The sequence below is a fragment of the Euleptes europaea genome, chromosome 4 (assembly GCF_029931775.1).
Source record: "Euleptes europaea isolate rEulEur1 chromosome 4, rEulEur1.hap1, whole genome shotgun sequence".
Lineage (NCBI taxonomy): Eukaryota > Metazoa > Chordata > Lepidosauria > Squamata > Sphaerodactylidae > Euleptes > Euleptes europaea.
This window is the reverse complement of record NC_079315.1, coordinates 67,132,021-67,153,726: the sequence shown is the minus strand read 5'-3', so window position 1 is coordinate 67,153,726 and position 21,706 is coordinate 67,132,021. Positions and strand designations below refer to the sequence as shown.

Genomic DNA, 21,706 nt, shown 5'->3' with positions numbered 1-21,706 from the left:
GGAACTACATGTAATTAATGGGCAAAGTCTTCAAATTTTGCACTGTCTTGGTAAAGAGACTGTCAGCTTTGAACAGACTGCCTGTTTTTTATCTAGACTTTTGTTGTGGTCTTGAGCACATACTGGGTTGGATTTTGTGATTTCCTTTCTGTTAAATGACGTTGCCCTCTGATGGAAGGAAGAGTTTAATCCAATCCACCATTATGCAGTTTTTTGTACACTGTTCTTTAGCTATTTATGCCCCACTTATCTCCCCAGTAGGAACCTAAAGTGGCTTAGAGCCTTGTTTTCCCTTCCTCCATTTTAATGAAAACTGGAAGAATCAGGCATGGCATGGAATAAGCCTAGTTTGCTAATGAACTTAGGCACATGGAAGTTGGTGGCAATAACATGTTACGGTGGTAGTATTCCCATTTGCATTCAGGACTCATGTTTCAGTAACTTTCATTGTGTATCTAGAGGGCATATATAAGCATATTTACAAAAAGATAATTTGGAGCAGGGACATAATTTTTGATAGAAATGTTCTACTGTTAATCACTGTTTGGTGCAATGATATCTGATGTCAGTCCTTGCAAACTTGATTCTTACGGCAGAAGAATTTAATGTTAGTTATTGAAATGAAGTTTATTTGTCAGCCTCACTGGATACTATTACCTGTTGTTGCTCTAAACATAAAATGGTAGGCCTTGTTTTTTTTTAATGATTTTAGTTTGATGGATAGCTACTTTAGAAAATAAGTATTGTACCCAGAATGTTTGTAAAAATATATTATCTTATTTTTTTTTTTATCAGTACAGTTCTGCTTGTGTTTTATATTTACAAGCAAAGATTAGCAAAAATTATAGATGATGTATGCCATTACTTTTCTATATCTGTTCCCCGATTCATTCACTCCCACTTTTGGGCCTATTTGTGCTATTAATTCTGCGATACACAAACACCCATTCATATGGCTGGGCTCCAAAAACTGACTAGTAATAGTGCTGCTTGCTTCTTTTTCCTGGCCCCTAGGCCTTCTTTAACTGGTCCAGAATGCCAAACTAGTTAAACTAATGATGGTGGGGTGTGCTTGTTTCATTGATTAATATTAGACCTCTCACAGCCAATAGATATAGATGTTTAAAACAATGCATCCTGTACTTTTCAGCATTTTTTAAAAAAAATTGTTGCATTTCTGGTACTTTAGAATAGAACAGAATTTTATTTATATCCCGCCCTCCCCCAGCAAGCTGCGCTCAGGGTGGCTCACTCATAAGTATATAAACAATTTTAAAGCATTTTAAAACATTTTAAAGAACATCTATATTTATAACTTTATCAGTGACTATAGCATAATGATAAAAGGTGCCATATTAGTTTTGGGAAGTTGGAAGGCCATTTGGCAAATCTCCATGTTCTGTGAAAGGAAGAGGCAGTGCTTTCAGAAGCAAACTATTAGAGCTGAACTTAATTTGCCTCTGTGCACCCTTAGCCTTACAATATCCAGTGATGTCTTTGATTCTGAAAACACTTAGGCTTACCCACTCAGGTGTATTCTTTCATACGTGGGTGGTTTCAGCAAGGGTTCTGGCAAGCTAGTTGTCCAGAAGAATTTTTTAATCATCTAGTGAGACTGAGTGAATGCAAGGCTGTTCCAGCATAAAGACAGAAAGTAAATGATTTTTCAGTATTCTTTCTGCTGAGACAGGTTAAGTAAGGTAAGCAAAATGTAGACTTGCCTAACATATTCATAATTAAATCAACCAAGTGTCTGCTTCAGATAACTTTATTAATATCTGCTGCAAGTATGGTCTGGGTACCACTTTTTATTTCGGTTTGGCAACATAACTAAGAAATCTTAATCTTTGAATTTTAATCCATTTTAGTTCTTTGGGAATGCGTGCCACAAATTTTGTTTCAAATAGTTTACTATGACCACAACACCTCTAGTACCTAGAGAATTTCCTGAGATGGGCTGTGTTTGCTGAAAAATCTGGCATTCCTTCACAGAAGAGGTCAGTGTTCTAAGCAATAGTTTCAACAGCCTATGAAATTTCCAACTTGCACTCACAGAGATTGAAAAATTCAGGGGAACAGCATTTTTCCTAGGAACTCCTCCAGCAGTTATTATTCAAGTTCAAGTTGCCACATCATCAGTAGAAGAACATTAAAGGCAGACTGCTATCAGCACTTCAAACGCATTTGCTCTGAGCAATTTATAAAGGAATTAAACATGCAGAAGCAATCTGCATATTTAGCATAAGCTGAACAATGTTAAATAGACTGCTGTTGAAAAGCAGTTTCTTGTTTACTTTTTGCAGAGTGGCTTGTATAATGGTGTATGTGGTTGAGCCACGTAGGCTAGTTAGAGGTTGCCAAAAATAAAACATGTGGCTGCTTTCTAGGCTAGTGCATAATTTTTAAAAAAGCAGCTCAGTCATGAAGTCATAGACCACATTTGAAGGACCTGTAGCTTAACTATGATGAAGACAACAGCTATGGTTTGTTGGCATATGTACAGATATCTGTAGAGGATCTATTTAAAGGTTTTCTGGCGCAGTTTATCCCCAATTGTCTGTCTACAAATGCAGCTGTTATTTCTCTAACTTTGACAGCTGAGTGTTAATTAGTATTGCAGTTGTAAAGTTTACATAATTCAGTTTTATTTTGAATCGTAATAAATAGGGTTTTGTCTCCCCAGCTTGGAATGTTTTCCTAGACGCTACCAGCCAGTCATAGTAGGTTTTATTGCAACACTGTCAATTATTCAGTTAGATATTTTTCTAGTTCACCAGATCACTTGTCAGCCTCTGTCTTGACTCTGATTCTTACTGGGAGTAGCCCTTCTCAAAGTGAGAGGTGAGTCTTCCTGATTAGATACAAGTGCTCTGTTCTTTAACTGGTCCCTACAATAATTTTTTTTTAAATTCTCTAGTCCCTCTGTTCCAAGTTTTTGATGATTGCAAGCTGCAGGCAGTTGGCAGTAACAACCAGAACATCTTATAGCCCTGTCGGGCCACTGTGCATTTGGTCACAGGATAAGTTATGGCCATGGGATGATGGTTAGGTTTAGTGTGATTAGGTTTTTTAAAAGGTTATGGCAATTTTGTCAAAAAAGAAAAGAAAATGCTACATCAGCACTGGATACTATTATACAATAGTATTCTCTAATGATTACAGTTATAGTCCATGTTCTAGAATGGTAGTGGAAAGGGGTATCAGTATCCTGACCTGGATATCCCATGCTAGCCTGATCTCGTCAGATCTCAGAAGCTAAGCAAGATTGACCCTGGCAGGTATTTGGATGGGAGACCTCAAGGGATACCAGGGTCGTAATGCAGAGTCAGGCAATGGCAACCCACCTCTGAACATCTCTTGCCTTGAAAACACCACCATAAGTCAGATGTGACTGTCAAGATTACAAGTCTGTCAGATAGTTTGACAGGTGCAGGATAGATCAGTGAGATCTAAGGATGATGTAATCAGCCTGGAAAGTACCTGGGGAGCTAGAGAAAGCTGGCCTGATCCAGTTAGAGCCAGGTGGCTGATGCAATGCAGTAGCAATACCAGGATAATTGGATATCTACTGTGATTGGTGGCTGCGTCCACCAGGTGTATATAATGAAGTGAAACCGCAGTTCTATGCGAGATGTTATGAGTGGAGAGTGTGAAAGGAGTATCTGTATATATTTCTGCACTGTACAAATAAACTACACTTTTCTATGTGGCCGTGGACTTTCTGATGGGTATCCTGGACAAGACTGCTAATCCGCTTGGCTTCCGCGTCAGTGACTTGATGGCAAAAAAAAGGAGGGCAGATAATAGATGAAGGGAGTCTGTTACTAGAGGGAGTAAAAATACCTTTGAATGATTATCAGTTTGATATACATTCCTGCTGTATATCCAATTAAAATTCCATGAGCAGGCTTGTAATGTGCTACTTGCCTAGCATGGTAGTTGAGTTTATTAGCAGCAAGGGGGAGTTGCCAGGTCTTGTACATCACTGTGGTAACACAAATGAGTTAATGGGAAGTTCTAGCTTCAAGCTTTGATGTTTGAGGTCCATGGAGTGTTTTAAAGAGTAGATCTTAATAATTCTGAAGCTTAATTTAATGGACAAGAGTCACTGGAAGACAATAATGCTAGGAAAAGTTGAAGGTGGTGGAAGGAAAAGAACAAGATCAAACATGAGATGGATTGACTCTATAAAGGAAGCCACGGCCCTCAGTTTGCAAGACCTGAGCAAGGCTGTTGACGAGAGGATGTTTTGGAGGACATTGATTCATAGCGTTTCCATAGGTTGCAAGTGACTTGACGGCATGACACAACACACATCAATAAAGAAAATAGTTGAAATAAATTTTCTTTTCTGATGTAAATTTCATTTGTTCTCTGAGAGTCTAGGAGGATAGTTGTCCTTACTATTGTGTAATTTTTCCCCATTGGAAGAAAAATAAGTTTTAGGAAATAACAAGACTGTGGGCCTGGAACAGCAAAACTAAAATTTGGCAATCAGTGTTCTCAACTCTTCTGTAGTAGCCTAATAAAATTAAATTGGCAAACACTGCTAGATATAAAGTACTGGCTGCCATAATTTGTAGACTCCTGTTTTAGTAGTTCAAATAGCTGATATTAAAAAATATGTTAACTGCCGCAATATAGTTTTAGACAGGAAGCCTCAAGTGCAAATTTTACCTCAGCCACAAAGTTGTTAGGTAGTTGTTAGCTAAGAAGCAGTTTTCTTACAGTATACTTGTTTGCAGAGTTAGTTCAGTGAAATTGACAGGTTTAGACTGAACTAACTCTGCGGTCCATCTATAAAAGGAGATGATAAGTGTCTTACTTCACAGGATTAAGGAATGAATACTTTAAATGAGTTCAATGTTATGATATCAAAGGAAGTTTAATTGAAAGATTTTATAATGGTGTGACTTGTACAGGTTTGGTTTTTAGCATAATCCTATTGCTTGAGAGGCTGTTCTTATAAAGGGTATGACACTGTCAAAATATATTTATGTCTTTATGTTCATACAAAGTAATTACACATACTTTAAAAAAATGAAGATAGGCATTGGTTCTTGGTATTTACTTCATAGTTTTTCTGCATTACTGTGATTTTCTTAGTCGTCAGGATATATTTAGATAGTATGGCAAACAGTTCTGTTGGTAGTACTGATTAAGCCAACAAGCAAATTTTTAAATGTTTGTGACTTGGCAAATAAAGTTAAGTCCAAGTCACTTCATTTCCATTTTATATTTCCTCTCACATAGCAGCTTCGAAGTGTCATCTCTGTTTCTTATTTCCAGTATGAAATGGCCCAAATTTGGATTTGGCATAAGAAATAATTAATGGTCTTAAAGCAACTCCATTGTGTAGATGATGGTGAAAATAAGATTCAGAGAGAGGTCTTTTGGAAATACCACAGCATAAGCCAGCATTACCTAAGCATGTTCTTTTGCAATTTTAGGCCACAATCCAGAGATCCAGTTTAGGTATGGCCAAGAGCTTGGGTGTAGCTTTTGGCATTTCTGACTCTTTCTCCATCACTTTGCCATCCTCTATTGCAAATAGTTTTTGAAGTTTTCATAGTGGATTGGTGTTGGCGTAGGGAATTGCTGCTCAAATAAATAAATCAAAAGGGAATTGCATGTTTCCCTAGGATTATGATCTTATGTTGCAGTCTGAAATCTACTACATGATTCTAGTTGAAATTGTGGAGTGTTATAAGGTGAGGTCAGTATGCTATTTGAGGTAAAATAAGCCTCTGTAGTCTCATTTAATTCTGTTGATTGTATAAACTAAATTCCTAATAAAGGTGGTGATGATGATGATTGTATAAACTGGCTCTAGTACAAAAGTTTTGTAAAATTACAAACACTCTAGTGTAGTTAAAAATTCCACAGGTGAATCACTAGCTTTCTGTATGACAATACTATTTCAGATTGCTTGAATATGATCACAAGATCACCATCATTCTTATTCCTTATCTGAGCCATAGGAGGAAATACATGCCTGCATCTTTATTCACATTTTATACCCTACTTTTTATCATAAGTTCCTCTGAAGTAGATTAAAATAGCGTATTAAAACTGAAGGTAGAAGTACACTGGCATATAAAAGCAAGAACACATAACAGCTCAGTAATGAGAGAGGGGAAGAATATAAACTGAAATTACCAAAAGAACATCATTTACCACCAAAACTGAGATCAGCTCCCAGGAAGCCAACCTAACCCAAGCGCATGGAAGAATGACTGGTACTGCTAGTCTCCTAAAAAATGGGGTGGGGGGAGGGTCTAGCCATGTGAATACATCTCATAGTTTCATTGGTATTCGTATAGGAGTTCTTTGAGGCCTTTTCAGCAAATAACATTGTAGAGTAAATTCAAAGATAACCCTAAATATGAATTTGATACATACTTGGAGGGAATGTTTTAAACACTCATCATACCCCACAGGGTTACAGTAGTAGTTTGGTGGAAATATTGCATTCCCAATTGGTGTTTGCATCTGACCTGCAAAGAGAAGAGAGGACATTTGGAGGGGAAAGCGGTGGATTCCTAGGAAGGGTTATTTAACTAATACTGCTACTATTTTTTTCTCTTCAATCTTTGCCCTTCCTCCTAACTTTATTACATGATTAGATTTTCTAGTCAAGGTGAGAAACTCTAGGGAGGGGGGAGAGTTACAGATGGAAAGTGGTAGAAGCAGAGAAAGTGAAGTACTCCCTAATTCATGTATCAGAGGCAAGCATCAATGGAAGTACTTCATGTGGTTTCAGTCTTGGCTCTTCATTTTTTTAAACTGCTGCATTCCGCAGATTTTTCTCCCATTTTGATATTCTCTCAATATAACAGTTTTGTACACTGAATTTTTGCTAGAGTGACTTTAATTGTGTAAATACAAGTAGTGTAATCAAGTAAAACACTTATTCTGTGTTTGCATTTAATACAAGCGATGGAAATGGATGACCCAATCTGAATAAATACCATCAATGAATATAAAGCAAAGATGCCAAGAAGGGAAATTTCTAGCTTGCTGCCAACTGAACAGAATTGTGGCCATAGCATGTGTATTCTATATAAAGTTTGCTACAGATGTTTTCACGTCAGTTTAAAGAAGGCCTCAAAAGGGGACTAAAATCTAGGCTTTAAAATACAACAAACACTCTTTTGGAACCGATCACTCAGAAAACTCCCTTTACAGATTTTCATTGCTTTTTTATAAAACCTTTTTTAACTGCCAGTGTACCTACCCACTATTTTAAACATCTTTAGATGCTATGTTGAAAGTTATTGATGTTATGACTGTGTGGAGTTTTGAACTCTTCATTTGGGATAGCTTTAGCTACTCCAGTCTCTTGTGCTGACAAACAAAAACATACAAAGATTATTTCCTGTCTGTGAAAAAAGTTGTTATTTATGTATGAAAAACTGTAACGTGTTAATTACGGGAAATTGTATTTAGTAATATTGCACATGAAAGCTCATATGGCCTTCATTTTCCAAAGATGATGGACTAAATTAGAACCGTGTCTTTCATCCAGTTAAAAAGAAGGAAAACAGCACAAATAAACATTTCAGGGAAGAATCCAGAGAATCAGGGGCCTTATATTAATTTTTTGCCATGGTGCATACTTGGCCTTTTTGTATAGCCCATAACACTAATAATATCCTGCTTACTATATTTTCTTCAAGTCTAAAATTGGCGGTTTCACCTTCAGTGGGGGGGGGGAGTTATCCTCCTCTGGGTGGCGCCTCCTATTTGCTCCAAGGCAAGATTTATTCAAATATAACTGATCCCCAAGAGGAGGAGGAGGAGGCAGACTTTCCCCAGTCAAGACTCGCTTAGCCAGCTCCTTGTAGGTCCCCAAAGGTCACACCTAGAGACCTAGTTTATTGGGACTACCTTCTTCCAGCCATTAACCATTTCAAAGGTAGTTAAAGCTTCTTGCATCAGCAACCAAGAGGAAGACCAAGGCCCCATGTCAGGGCTGGTTCTTTGCCACTTGCCTCTCCAGAGCCATGCCAAACCAAGCCATCATTGCTCAGTTATAGGGTTGTGGTGATCAGCTAGGATCACCTGCAGATAATCCCCCACAGCTCTCCCCAGGCCCATCAGCAGCTGAGGCTTCGTTTTTGGCCACTTGGGCTTCCAGCTTTCAGGTGAGCCTCACAGTCCCTTCCTCCAGGGCCTCAGCTGGGATGGGCACATAGGTGGTTTCTGGAGCAGCCTGTGCTTCATCGTTGGTAGAGGTAGGCCTCTCCATGGTATGGTTCCCCTTTGGCTCTACAGTGCCTGTGCAGGTGGCTTGACAGCAGTGCAGCTGTGGCAACTCCCTCAGGCTGCCTTCCAGTGTAATGGGGTGCTGCCCTTTCCCTTTTATGCAGGTTTCCTGCCTTTTCTAACCACCCTTGATTGGTTGCAGCAGGGATTCAGAGGTATCCCCCAGATGTTCTATTTGCCATGCCTATCCAATCCTCTGCCTTCAGAAGGTACATCTGGCCCCAGAGCTTTGTTCCCTGACAATATTCTACTCAGCTACTGGCAGTTTCCAAAGGGGAAAAAGCGGGAGAGCAGGCCCTGTAAGAGGCACTGTAGCAACCAACACACCATTCATTCTGTGCATCAAAAAGACACCCTGGCAGATGCAAAAAAGGTGCTCTTTACAATATCTGGTGAATCCTCTCCAGAGCCCAGGGCAATAGCTAAAGGAAAGGCCCACTCTCATGGGGCTTTTGAGTCATTCACCATCTCAGAGGGCAGTAAGCTTGAGCCTGACAAGTATAAGGCACTACTACAATCTGCTAGGCATAATGAGGAACGACAGTCATGGGAACTGAGTCAGTAGCCCTCTGGCAAAGAAGAGGAATGGTCAGGGGAGGACATCTCTACCACTGAAACTTCCACTAGATTATTCCAGGCAGAACACTTTACCAGACTTTTACCCAAACTCATTCAAGCTGTCAACTATAAACAGGATTACTCAGGCCACTTTGGGTCCCCATTGGGAAGAAAGGTGGGGTATAAATGAATTAAATGAATAAATAAATAAACCAACCATTGGCCTCTTACAGTCTAGACAAGCGAAACTTTAAGAAACAGCTGTGGGATTCACCTTTTTGCCCCTTCCCTGAGAATTTTGAGGAGGCTATGAGAGCAGAATTAACTGCCCCTGGTTCAGGCAACAGCTTGCTTACTATAGCCAAGAAATTCTACTCCCTTCCTGACTCTGTTAACGGAAGACTTAAAAGTTCCCTTGATTGATGCCTTAGTGGTTGCTCTGCATTCCGGGGCTGTATTATCTAAGGATGAACACAGTGCCTTAAAAGACCCCGCAGACAGAAAAAATGAAGTAGCACTGAAGAAGTTGCATGAAGCCTCCTCTCTAGCTGTTAGGACTTCTGCAGTTCGCTCCTATTTCTGCAAAGCCATTGTAATATGGGCAGATGCCCGTCTTCAAAATCTGAAACCAGATCCATTCACCCGCCAAAGAATATTTCTGAGCATCGCTGCTGGGCAGCAGAGTTTGGGGTGGACACCTTTCAGGACACTCTCCAGTTCAGCACCTGAGCCATCACCACAGGAGAATTCCATTCCCACCAGCATCATACAGATCCGTGGCCTGTTGGTGCAACTGGAAAAAATTGAATAAAGGAGTTTTGGGGAGCCCATTGCTTGGTTTCTGCTTGTTTGAAGGCTGCAGTGCGCTGTTGTAGAGAGCAATGTCATCATACTGTAGCATTTACTTCAAGAACTTTCCTCTAACTCACAATGGCAGATTGTAGATCCGCAAGGTGCTGGTCTGCTCCTAGTGGACTGTGGCTTTGTTTTCTTCATCCTGTAAATTCATCTGACTAAAGAACAAGACTGCCTTGAAACCGTTTTCCATCATCCTGGACACAGGGGTCTCTGGAGGCTTGCATGTTGCTTGCCTAGCTTTGATAACCTTTGACATTCTCTGAACAGAACCTGCAATTCTGTTATGAACTATGAGGCCTCTGACTGTGCTTTAGAGAATATGGCATTCTTCTGTGCAAAGCTGCAAAGAGAAACTGTCCCTGCAGCATGCTGCCAAATTGTGGTCCCTGATTGAGCACCCCATTTGAGACACTGGCTTGAGTCCTAAGCCTTGTTTCCATTTATGCCCTCCTCCATCTGTTGCTGAGGCATTCCTCAGCTGCATAGTGCTTTCCTCTGGCGCTAAGTGCTTTTTGGCTAGTTGAAATATGCTAATCTTGCATGAGTGACAGCCCCAGCACCCAAGGAATGTGCTCTGAAGCATAGGACCAGCAGCTCAGCAAAAGACGAAGAAAGGCTTGGGATCCCAGCCATAGCATTCATGCCTTGATATGGAAACTTGTTTGCTGCTCTAGTTGTTCAGTTCCTCCTTTTGCATTTTATTCTAGCTGTTGAAGGAGAAATGTAATTTCATCACTGGAAAATGTTGCTTTGGTAAAGCAATTTGGACCACTCCGGCACAGGGATCTCTTAGAGCAGGGGTGTCGAACTCAATTGTTATGAGGACCAGATATGACATAAATGTTACTTTGTTGGGCCATGCCTCGCCAGCCCAGATAGAGAGGCTTGCGGGCCACATAAAAGCTCTCAAGAGGCCAGATCCGGCCTGCGGGCCTTACATTTGACACCCTTCTTAGAGTTTATTTGCCTGCCTTCCATAAATTGCGACACTTCCTAAACAGTATCTGCAATTGTGTTTTGAACAGCAATCCTGCCATAACAGTTATACTGTAATTGCACCAAAAGCATATGGTAGGAGCATTTATTAACAAGCACCCAAATGTAGCAAAAAAGCTTCCTGATGAGTAATCAGAACTTTTTTGTGCCACTATCCTTAAATTACATTAAATTCTTGGGCTTGGAAATATCTTCGTTATATACATTGACAGTTCATGGCAGTCTTCCATTCAGTCAACATCTGCATGCATACAGTGCTTTCTGCCATCTTTCTCAGATGGAGACTTCATTCTTTAGATGGTCATGTTATTTTTGCTGGGTTCCTGAATGTGTTTGGTTAAAAGTAACGAGCTATCAGCCAGGATTGCAATATGCCTCTAGGCAAACAGAGGTCCCAGTTAGAGACTTTTTAATCCAGATCTTTAGATGTAAATACTGTAGTAACAAGAGCAGTGGGAAAGCCAGAACAACAATTTATTTCAAACAAATATGTAGAGAATGGTCAATTGAAGCTCTCAGTAACCACAGATACAAAGCTGTTGTAGCTCAGCTGAGACTTGGAAATGAGGACTATATCCGCCAGAAATGGTGATGATCACCTCTCCAACATGTCGGTCTTTCAGTGCTCCCTTCAGTGTTAAGCATACTGCTTACATATCCATAGTTTAAGTGTTCACCACACTTCTTTGTATGTATCCAGTGCCTGAACAAAGACATTAATTTGAATGAGGCCTTTGTGTTGATATTTTTTTTAATTAAAAAAAAAAAATGCCTGACTGACCGGAGGTACCAATGGGACCTGGCTGCTGACAAAAGGAAGTTTTATGCATGAACTGAACAGAAATTGTAGAGATGCTATTTGGAATGAAATCTAGTATACAACACAATATGAGTGACATGCTTGTTGTATTATAAAAATATCTTGCTATGATAGTTAATGGGTTAGCTCTAAAGGCATGAGAAGTACTCCTTGTTTGGCTTGGTTTTACAACTAATAGTCTGGCTCAGCTTTCTTTTGACTTCATAATGGCATCCCAGTTGTGCAACTTCCTCCCCAAAGAACGTGGCCTGGCGCCTATGAAGTCCATCTTGTTTACCCATACTTTTAATTGCATGTACACAACGGGTACACTACTTCTAATGCATTTGTTTTGTTGTTACATCATTATATTTGTTTTTAACTGAAACTGTCCACTGTGTTTATATTGTTAGATTATTTCTGTTAGCTGCACTGTCTTGTTTTTCCACCAAAGTCAGGACAGACATTTCCTAAATAGGGAAACAGGACCCTAGGACAATATAGTGGTCTGAACGGGAGCTCCCCAAGCTCACTAGCTTGGAAGAAGAACCCCCTCTAATCCCTGGCTGCAGGGCCTGTAAAACCTCATTGCCTTTTATGGTAGTTCATATAATGAGAAAGGCATGCCACTCAAGATGTTTTCCAGTTTCACATCCCTAGCTGTCTTAAAGGAAAACACATGTATCGAACAGGAATTAAACTGAAACTGATGTCATTATGAACTCTTGCATAACTAGTTGAATAGCCTGAGAATATATGAAAACTTTTTTAGGTCTGGACAAGAGTGTGAGAATTTTCCTTTTCAAAGGAAAATAAGTTGTATGCGAACTTGGAACAAGTGAAATTGAAATTAAGACATGCATCACTTGGGCCTCAATTATATATATTGTTTTTCTTCCCTTGTATGCCAGTTTGGCACCATTTCACACTGCCACTGGGGGCATGGTAGATCTTGCATGTGTCATCTCCCTACCCCAACAACTATCCATTGTGTGTAGATATTGCCATGTGCAGAATTAAGCATTATGCATGGTGCTGCAAATGCTTGAAGTGACACCAGCATTTAGTTAGCTTAAGACAGCAGCTGTGCCACAGATGGGCAGGGTGCTGGCATGTGTGGGATTTTGTAGTGCCCAGCTATCACGTGGACCTCATTGCTATCAATTTCAGTGAGACTGGCATCCATTTACTTAATGGAGACTTAGTATCAGTCAGATTGGCTTAACTGGTTTATAGATTCAGCCATCCAAGTCATTTAAAATTATCATATTGTTATACAATAAAATCAGTATTTTCTTATGTTTTTATTGCTTGGCTGTTCAACAGGAGTGGTTTGATTCTTAAAAGATAGCATAGTTTTAACTTCTGTATCTGTTTAACCCGGATGGTGTTGTGCCTTTCATAGGACCGTCTCCTCCAGACCGCGTGCCTTTTGGTTTGACATTCCTAATAGCCTTCTTAAATTCTTGGCTTTGTGTTAGCTTAGGTTGGATCCCTTCTCTCAGTTCAAACTTAAAGCAAGTCCCCAAAGTAGCCAAGCATAACATTTTATGTTAATGTAATCTTTCTTTCCATACTTGCCACCCCTTACAAGGGCTTTGCAATGTATAATGTTTGGCCGTAAACCACTGAGTCCTGGATACACCCTCTTGTTGCTCCCTCCCCCTCCCCCCTTACCAAGCACAAGACTTCTCTGCGTTTTTAACTTGAATAGGATGTGCTGGAGTAAAAAAGCACCCCATACATACACTTGCACTATACTTGTAATGAATGTAAGTAATCAGATGCTTTATATGCCATGGGCCAGGGGGGAGGGGCTTGAAAATATATTTGCTTATACAGGTTGAGTATCCCTTATCAGAAATGCTTGGAACCAGAAGTGTTTCAGATTTTTTTTTTTTTTTTTGCATTTTGGAATATTTGCATATACATAATGAGATATCTTGGGGGATGGGACCCAAGTCTAAACAAGACATTCATTTATGTTTTATATAGCTCTTATACTCATAGCCTGAAGGTAATTTTATACAATATCTTTAATAATTTTGTGCATGTGGGGTATTGTGGGGAACTTGCTGTTGGTGCAACTGGCCTGCACATGTGCCATTTTATTATCCTCTGTGGATTGTGGAGTATTTTGGATGTTGGATTTCCGGATAAGGGATGCTCAACCTGTATTTCCCAAATAAGTTAGATCTGTAGGTTCTTTTTAACTGCCAGATCTGGGTTGTTGAGTAACTGCATGAGAGTTGTATAAAATGAAGCTTGAAAAGCAGTCTACAGTAAAGAATCATTGCTACATGCCATATTGGCTTAAAGGGATTTGTACTTGTGAATTTTTCTCAGAAGGCATAGTGGATACTTGACAACAGAAACTTCCATGGCCTGTATCAGCATCCCAATTTTTTGTGTTTTCTCCAGCAGTAGCTCAGTCCAGACCTTTATCTTGCATAGTTTTACCCCTTTCCATGTGTACTTCCTTGGCTTGCCAACTTGGCTATAACATTTATACTTTTTCTGTCCAAGTTATGTATTTACCAAATGTCCACGACATATAATTTTCCTATATCCAGCTGTTATTCAGGTCAACACTTTCAATTATTTAAAATTTAAATTTAGAAATAGTATTATTTTGGTTTTTAAACACTGCTATGCGTATTGAAAGTGTCACATCAGTTTGTCCTGCCATTTCTAGCTGCATGTAGACTTCATTGACTCCCCCTTGGATGAATAGCTCTCTGTCCTGCTAGACAGTACTGTACTAAGTGTCCCAATGGTCTTCCACTATAGAAGATAACTTAAAATGTTGCTGTGCACCTACTGGAAAGAGTATACTTTATATTTTCTTTGTTGGACCAGCAATTAGTTGACTTTTGGTTCCTAAAATATACTACTGCATCACGTAGTCCTAGAAAAAATAAATTAAATATTGGATAGGAATATATATACACACACACGTGTGTGTGTGTGTTTGAATATATAATGATCTGTTGTGATTCCTTAAATTATGGGCTTTGCATATGCCTGTGGATTTTTTTTATTATACCTTGTGAGCTTCTTCTTCACATCAACTAAAGCATCCCTGGAATAAGGCTGATTCATATTATTTTTCTTCAGTTTTATGTAACATTCCCATACTCGCTTACCCCACCCAAGGCCTTTTAATTGCAGAATGAAAAGCAGACGTTTAGAGGTGCAACTATTTCTGCCATGGAGATTCTGACCCTTCAGCTATCCTGGCAAACTATGTTTTTTCATTACATAAAACAACTTGGGAGATTATTGGGTTCTCATGGTTCATCATCCTCCCCCCTTTGCATCAGTTTAAATTCTTCATATTTCTTACCTCATCACATGGTGGTGTATGTGCTTGAGGTGCTTCTTATGGAAAACCATAGTTTGTTGTTATATCTGAATTATCGACTATAGTTTGCTTTGCTTCTAAGAAATCAGGATTGCCAATCTGAGCAAGTCTGTTAACGGTAGGACATTTTGGAGATCATTAATTCATAGGGTTGCCATGATTTGATGGCAACACCCATCAGGTCCCCCCTTAGTCATCTCTTTTTTAAAGTGAAAAGTCCAAGATTCTTTAGCCTTTCCTCATAGGGAAGGTGGTGCAACCTCCTAATCATCTTGGTTGCCCTCTTCTATACATTTTCGAGATAGTGACCAGAACTGCACACATTATTCCAAATGAGGTCATTCCATAGATCTATGTGTGTGTGTGTGTAAAGTGCCTTCAAGTCGCAGCTGACTTATGGCGACCCCTTTTGGGGTTTTCATGGCAAGAGACTAACAGAGGTGGTTTGCCAGTGCCTTCCTCTGCACAGCAACCCTGGTATTCCTTGATGGTCTCCCATCCAAATACTAACCAGGGCTGACCCTGCTTAGCTTCTGAGATCTGACGAGATCAGGCTAGCCTGGGCCATCCAGGTCAGGGCCCATAGATCTATACAGGGGCGTTATAACATTGGCTATTTTATTTTCAATCCCTTTCCTAATGATCCCCAGCACTGAGTTTGCCTCTTTTTTTTTTTTACTGCTGTGGTACATTGGTTTGACACTTTCAATGAGCTATCCACTGTGACTCACAAGCCTTTTTCCCTCTCAGTCTCAGTAAGCTTAGACCCTGTTAGCCTATACTTAAAGTTGAGACATTTTGTTCCAGTGCATCACCTTACACTTACGTACATTGAACATCATTTGCCACATTGTTGTCTTCCTTGTGTCTGCAGCCATTACAGTATAGCAGTGTGGTTGCCACCTCATGTTGAATTTTGGGAAATATGCCGAAGATTTAGTGACCTCTGCTAAATATTGGGTAAACTAGGCGGTTTTAATCCTTGGCAGAGGTCATTGAAACTGACAGTGATTACTCACAGTGCAAGGAAGAGGCCTTATAATTGATAATACTGTTCTTAGTATGTGTGTCGTCGTCGTCCCCACACACACCATCATATTTTTCTGCAAATCTTCTTCATGGACTCTTCACATCACACTCATGGGAACCTCAGAATGTACCCATTTGAAACCTTCAGGAATCTTGAAGAGATGTTTTTGGTTCTTGCCCCACTCAGTCTGCTGGGGCAGGGGGAGGAGATATGGCTATTAGATACATAGATGACAAAATATGTTTTATAAAGTGAAGTCTTTAATTAGACTGCAAGCAATGGGAGAGGTGAGGAAATATGAAAGCCCAAAGGTCACTGGGATTATTTGCATGACAGACTGTTTTTCCAAAAGAACTATCCCTATTGAACAGCTGCTTAATGCTGAGATTGAAGACACAGAAAAAAAGTGGAAAAATCTTGTTTAAGGCAGGGTTGCACAAGTCAGGTGCCTACGCTTGTAAGGCATTGGTCTTTAATAGATGGGGTTCCACCCCACCAAAGTTGAGTCCCACAAGCAGCAAAATCATGATGGGGTAGATTACAAAGAACAGTACGAGGTAAATTATTTCCCATGAAACTTTTTTTCTGACGGTTGAAGTAGATACAGATCCCATGAAGAAGCTGATATCTGTGGGTATTTCAACCACAGTTTAAATCACCTCGTTGGGAACGGTTTACACACGCCACATGCAAATGCATATTCACAGATTAGTCTGAATGTGTGAGTGGTGCTGAGTCGGAGGCTGACTGCAAAGAACAGTACTATGTCTGGATAGTCATTAATCTCAGGGGAATTCAATAGGGGTCAGTTTGTCTTGGTGCTGCTTTTGCTTTACAATGATTTTCCTCATAACAGCCACCTCCTGTGGCCAGCAGCTAGCTTTCATATGGTGCATTTCAAGAGCGCAGGGTACTTCACATACCTCCTGTGAATCCTTACAGCAGAGCTATAAAGGGGGCCAACGGTATTCCCCACGTACTACATATGACGAACTATGACAGAAAAGAGTGGCTTCCCTAAAGCCTCTTGGTCAGTAGTTGTCTGATATAAAATTTGGACCAGGGCCTTCATAGATGTCGTCTCCAAAACAGATAAAAGGAAGTATTTTTTCACACAACACATAGTTAAATTGTGGAACTCCCTGCCCCAGGATGTGGTGATGGGTTCCAGCTTGGAGGGCTTTAAGAGGGGAGTGGACATGTTCATGGAGGAAAGGGGTATTCATGGCTATTAGTTGGAATGGATGCTGGTCATGCGGCATACCTCTTCTCTCTAGTATCAGAGGAGCATGCCTATTATTTTGGGTGTGGTGGAACACGGGCAGGATGGTGCTGCTGCAGTTGTCTTGTTTGTGGCTTCCTAGAGGCACTGGTTGGCCACTGTGTGAGCAGACTGCTGGACTTGATGGGCCTTGGCCTTTCTTATGTTCTTATGTCTCTCACTTGTTTGCTAGACTAGCACAGAAAACTGGCCTTTAACCTTAAACTGACACTTGATAGAGCCTGTTACTGAAGAAGGAATAAGGGTTTGCTTTAGGGTCATCTTAATTGAAAACCATTTATCATATGAACTGAAAGAAGCCTTGTCTTGAAGGGGAAAAAAGGGTTAGCAGAAAGTACAGGTGTGTTTGCGGCAGTGGTGGGTGCAGAAGTGAACAAATAACAAAAACGAACTGTCTCACTGTGCAGCCTAGCCTAGCTCTGAGAACATTAAACATGCTTACGTAGGAATGTCTTGGCTTTTTCATAGCCTGTTTCCGTTCAGAATCCAGACATGCTTTTAGACTGTTGGTTTGTTCCTCAACTGGCTGTTTTTGTAAGCCTTTTGATGATTAACAGAAATTTGAATATAGAATTTTGTTAACTTAAGGAGGCGAACTATACCTCAAGCTTGAATAATGCAAACTATGTTATTTAATAATTTATTTTGTTCTTTGTAAAAATAGGTTGTGAAGATGAGAAGAGAAGTGAAGAAGGCCAGAGTTTTGACAATTCGCAAGCTAACTCGACACATTACAAAACTAAAGGCAAAAAAGTGAGCTATTTCCTTTCCCCCCGTTATGTATGTCACTATAAAGTGCAGGTTTTTTTTCCAGTGTCACAGTAGCTCATTTCTGGGTTAGATTTCCCACCCCACCCCAACCCACGCAATATAAAAAAATAGTACATCTGCCATTTATTTGGGGATGATTTTGGAATTAGATCACAGCAACAAGACTACTTTGCATCACCTGGGGGGTGTTGCTCACTCCACTTCAGTCTCCCGCAATCTGGGGTAAAGAGTAGACCCATGGCCCACTAATTGGAAATTCCAGGAGCCACTTACCTGAAGAAGAGCCAAGGCTCTTTTACTTCTCATTCTGGTTGGGTTCTGATCTTGGGCGGGGGGGGGGGGGAATTGTGAATCTTTTATCAGATCTCCTATGTTTGTAAACTCTTAAAAATAGCGGCTGCTGGGGTACCTGGGTTCGATTGGGACCATGTAAAAATTCTTACACACACTCTCACACACTGTTCATGTGGGCATATTATTCTTACTGTGCAAATAAGCTAGGGTATGGGGCGATACACTTCAGAAAACTGGTGTCAGGATCGAGCCACTCCATGTATTGTTCCTCAAAATTTGGGTTTTCCTTCTTCAGTCAACTTCTCGCTCTGGGAGAGGAGGCCATCTTAAGAGTGGGTGTTTCCTCTTCCTCTAGTTCCGGGAGGCAGGACCTAAAATTTTAAGTGCCTATCTTTGGAGGAAACGCCCCCTCTCTTTTCAGTCTTGTTCCTGCCTCGCCCGGGAAGAGCAGTGTAGCCACAGCTCTCTACCTCGAGCTACTCTATTCTCACTCGTTCTATTTCTATTCCTATCTTAATCTATTTTAAAAAAAAAGTTCTAGTCTGTCCTTCTGTTTCTCTTTATTTCTATCTCTCCTTTTAGTGTTAGTCTGAGGCGGGGCAGGGGGGAAATTTCTCCTTCCCGCCAAAACAAGATGGCGACCGATCGCCTCGATAATTATATCTCTGAGGGAGATTTGGACCCGGGTCTACTCCAGGCAATGCCAGTCGCCCGGGATCCGCCTATTGACAATCACTCCGGTGATTTATTAGGCAAATCAAAGAAAGCCTCAAACAAACGTAAGAGAGGATCTTCTCACTCAGGCAGCGCAAAACGCCTCCTCTCTGCAGCTCGCGCCCGCGCCTCGGTGGCTGCGGCGGTTAAAACTGCAAAAGGGGCAGAGAAAGAAAAATCCTCCGGATCCGGGCACGGCCGGGGGAAAACAGCGGCTTCGGCCGTTACCCCCTCTACTAATAAGGATCAGGCCGTAGGCTTCTCGCCAGCAGAAGAGCCCGGTCCGGCCGAGTCTGAAGCTGCGCCTGGAGCCGGTAAAGTACTTCCCCCCCCTTCCCTCTCAGTCTGCCGCTAGTGAGATTGCTCTCCTCAGGGCAGAACTCGCATCTATAATTAAGGACGCATTTGCAGAGGGGCTGCGGGCGGCTCAGCTTCCTTCCCCACCCCCCTCCGTTTCTGGCATGCAAATTCCTAACCGGGTACTTTGCGGTCCTAGAGATAGCAATCAGGCAGCCGGCGGGGAGCAGATTGGACAAAATACTTTGCAGGGGGGCAGCAATTGGCCCACTAAGGCAGCCCTAAAAGCCAATGCTTCTACTCAGGGGGCCAGAGAACCACAGCAATCTGAGCAGGTTGCTTCTCCCTTCTCCTCTGATAATGAGGTTTCTGATAGAGAGGAGGGTGAATTCTCTGAAGGAGAAGAGCCTTCACCCCAACCTACCAAACAAAATAGACTATTTGAGGCTGAGGATTTTCAGCCTTTTTTAACTAAAGTCCTGGCTGCTTTATACCTTAATGAAGACTCAACCCCTTCCCAAGACAACAAAAAAGGTGCAAAAGAATTTTTTCACATGCATAATATCTCTGACAGAGTGGTTCCTGTACCAGATTATTTTTTGTCCTTGTTACAGGGGGAATGGGAAAGACCTATGGGGGGAAAGCAGTTTCCACCAGTTACTAAAAAACTATATAATGTGGCCACTAATGCTTCTGAGTTACTCAAACTCCCTCTAGTGGAAAACCCCATTACTGCATTGCATTCTTCTGATGCAGTTACAGAAGAAGGCCTAGTTTCCATAAAAGACCCAGTTGATAGGAAAACTGAACTGGCCTGTAAAAAAGCCCATGAAGCCTCAGCCATGGCTATTGGCTCCTCTATTACGTCCGCTTTAGTTTCTAGGGCAGCTATAGTCTGGACTAGAAAGCTGTCCAAGCTTATTCCTGAAGAAGACAGAAGCGCTATGGAGGGAGTTTCCAGAATCCTGAGGGCAGTATCCTTTCTGGCCGACTCTACTTTAGATACTATGTGTTTTTCAGCACGAGCTCTAGCTACCGCAACTGCAGCTAGGCGGGCCTTATGGTTACGTCCATGGCAAACCGAACACAGATCTAAATCTGTACTGATGGGATACCCCTACCAGGGCAAGAAATTGTTCGGAGACAAACTAGATGAGATACTAGTAGAATCAAAAGATAAGAAGAAATATCTCCCAAGAAGCCTACATAAGGAATCAAAGGGATTCTCTAATCCTACTTCCTTTCGTCCATTTCATCCATACTCACGATATAGACCTGATCAGAGGAGAGGACAATGGAGTTATAGCAGGGGTTCCTTTCGCAGAGGAGGACGCTTCTCTAGGAACTCCAGAGTTAACAACTTTCAAAGTGACAGAGGGGAAAAGCCCTTTCGTCAAACAAGACAGTGACGCCAGATCCGACCCAGTAGGGGGCAGGCTCAGCCTGTTCCACAACCAATGGTCCCTTTCCCATCCGGACCATTGGGTTCTTCAGATTGTCTCACACGGTTACAGAATACAATTTTCCAAAATTCCAAGAGATCGACTAGTTGTGTCCCCTGTGTCCCGCCAACCGGACAAAAGACTCAGAACCCTAACAGCCATACAACATCTGCTGGAGATAAAGGCAATAGAATATGTGGTCCCATCGGAACAATCATTGGGCATATATTCCGTATTCTTTACAGTGCCAAAAAGAGACGGGGGATGGCAGGCCATCCTCGACCTAAAATACTTAAACAAGCATGTAACATACAGAAGATTCAGGATGGAGACGCTACTCTCCATATCGGAAGCCCTATCTGCACATCGCCATTCATCCAGAACACAGACGATTTCTGAGATTTCTTCACAATGGGCACCACTTTCAATTCAAAGCCCTCCCCTTCGGATTGGGACCCGCACCACGGGTCTTCACCAAGGTCCTGGTGACCTTGGTCGTGCTAGCACGTCAAGAGGGCATAAGGATCCACCCTTACCTAGACGACATCCTAATCTGTTCATCATCAAAGACACAAAGCGTCCGACACACAAGCTTTGTTCTCAAACTTTTGAAGGACCACGGATTTCTAGTGAACCAGAAGAAAAGTCATCTTCAACCCACTCAACATCTACGTCATCTGGGCGTATATATCGACACCGTCGCCAACACCTTCATCCTACCTCCAGACAAGATTCACAAAATCTGCAACCTGGCCAAATCAACAATGCAAACCACCACGGTCCGCCTCATGACCCTGGCGAAGTTACAGGGTCTGATGATATCCTGTATTCCGGCGGTGCAGTGGGCCCGTCTACACTCCAGACCTCTACAGTGGTTCTTAAAGATCTATCAAAAGGACATATTGATCAAGAGGAACAAATCCCTGCTTCTTTCTACTACAAGACACAGCCTCAAGTGGTGGACCATCCCAGAAAATCTTCAAAAAGGGGTCCCATACATCCGGCAAGCACCAGTCCAGGTGTTTACAGATGC

At 41.4% G+C, this 21,706-nt stretch overlaps 1 protein-coding gene across 1 annotated transcript in view; it reads left to right on the top strand.

Annotated features, from left to right (window-relative positions):
• Nucleotides 1–21,706, top strand: part of SRFBP1 (serum response factor binding protein 1) — a 70,427-nt gene that overhangs the window by 5,708 nt on the left and 43,013 nt on the right. The window contains exon 2 of the mRNA XM_056849000.1: nucleotides 17,820–17,908. Within this exon, the coding sequence (XP_056704978.1) occupies nucleotides 17,820–17,908 (89 nt within the window). The remainder of the gene's footprint in view (nucleotides 1–17,819; nucleotides 17,909–21,706) is intronic.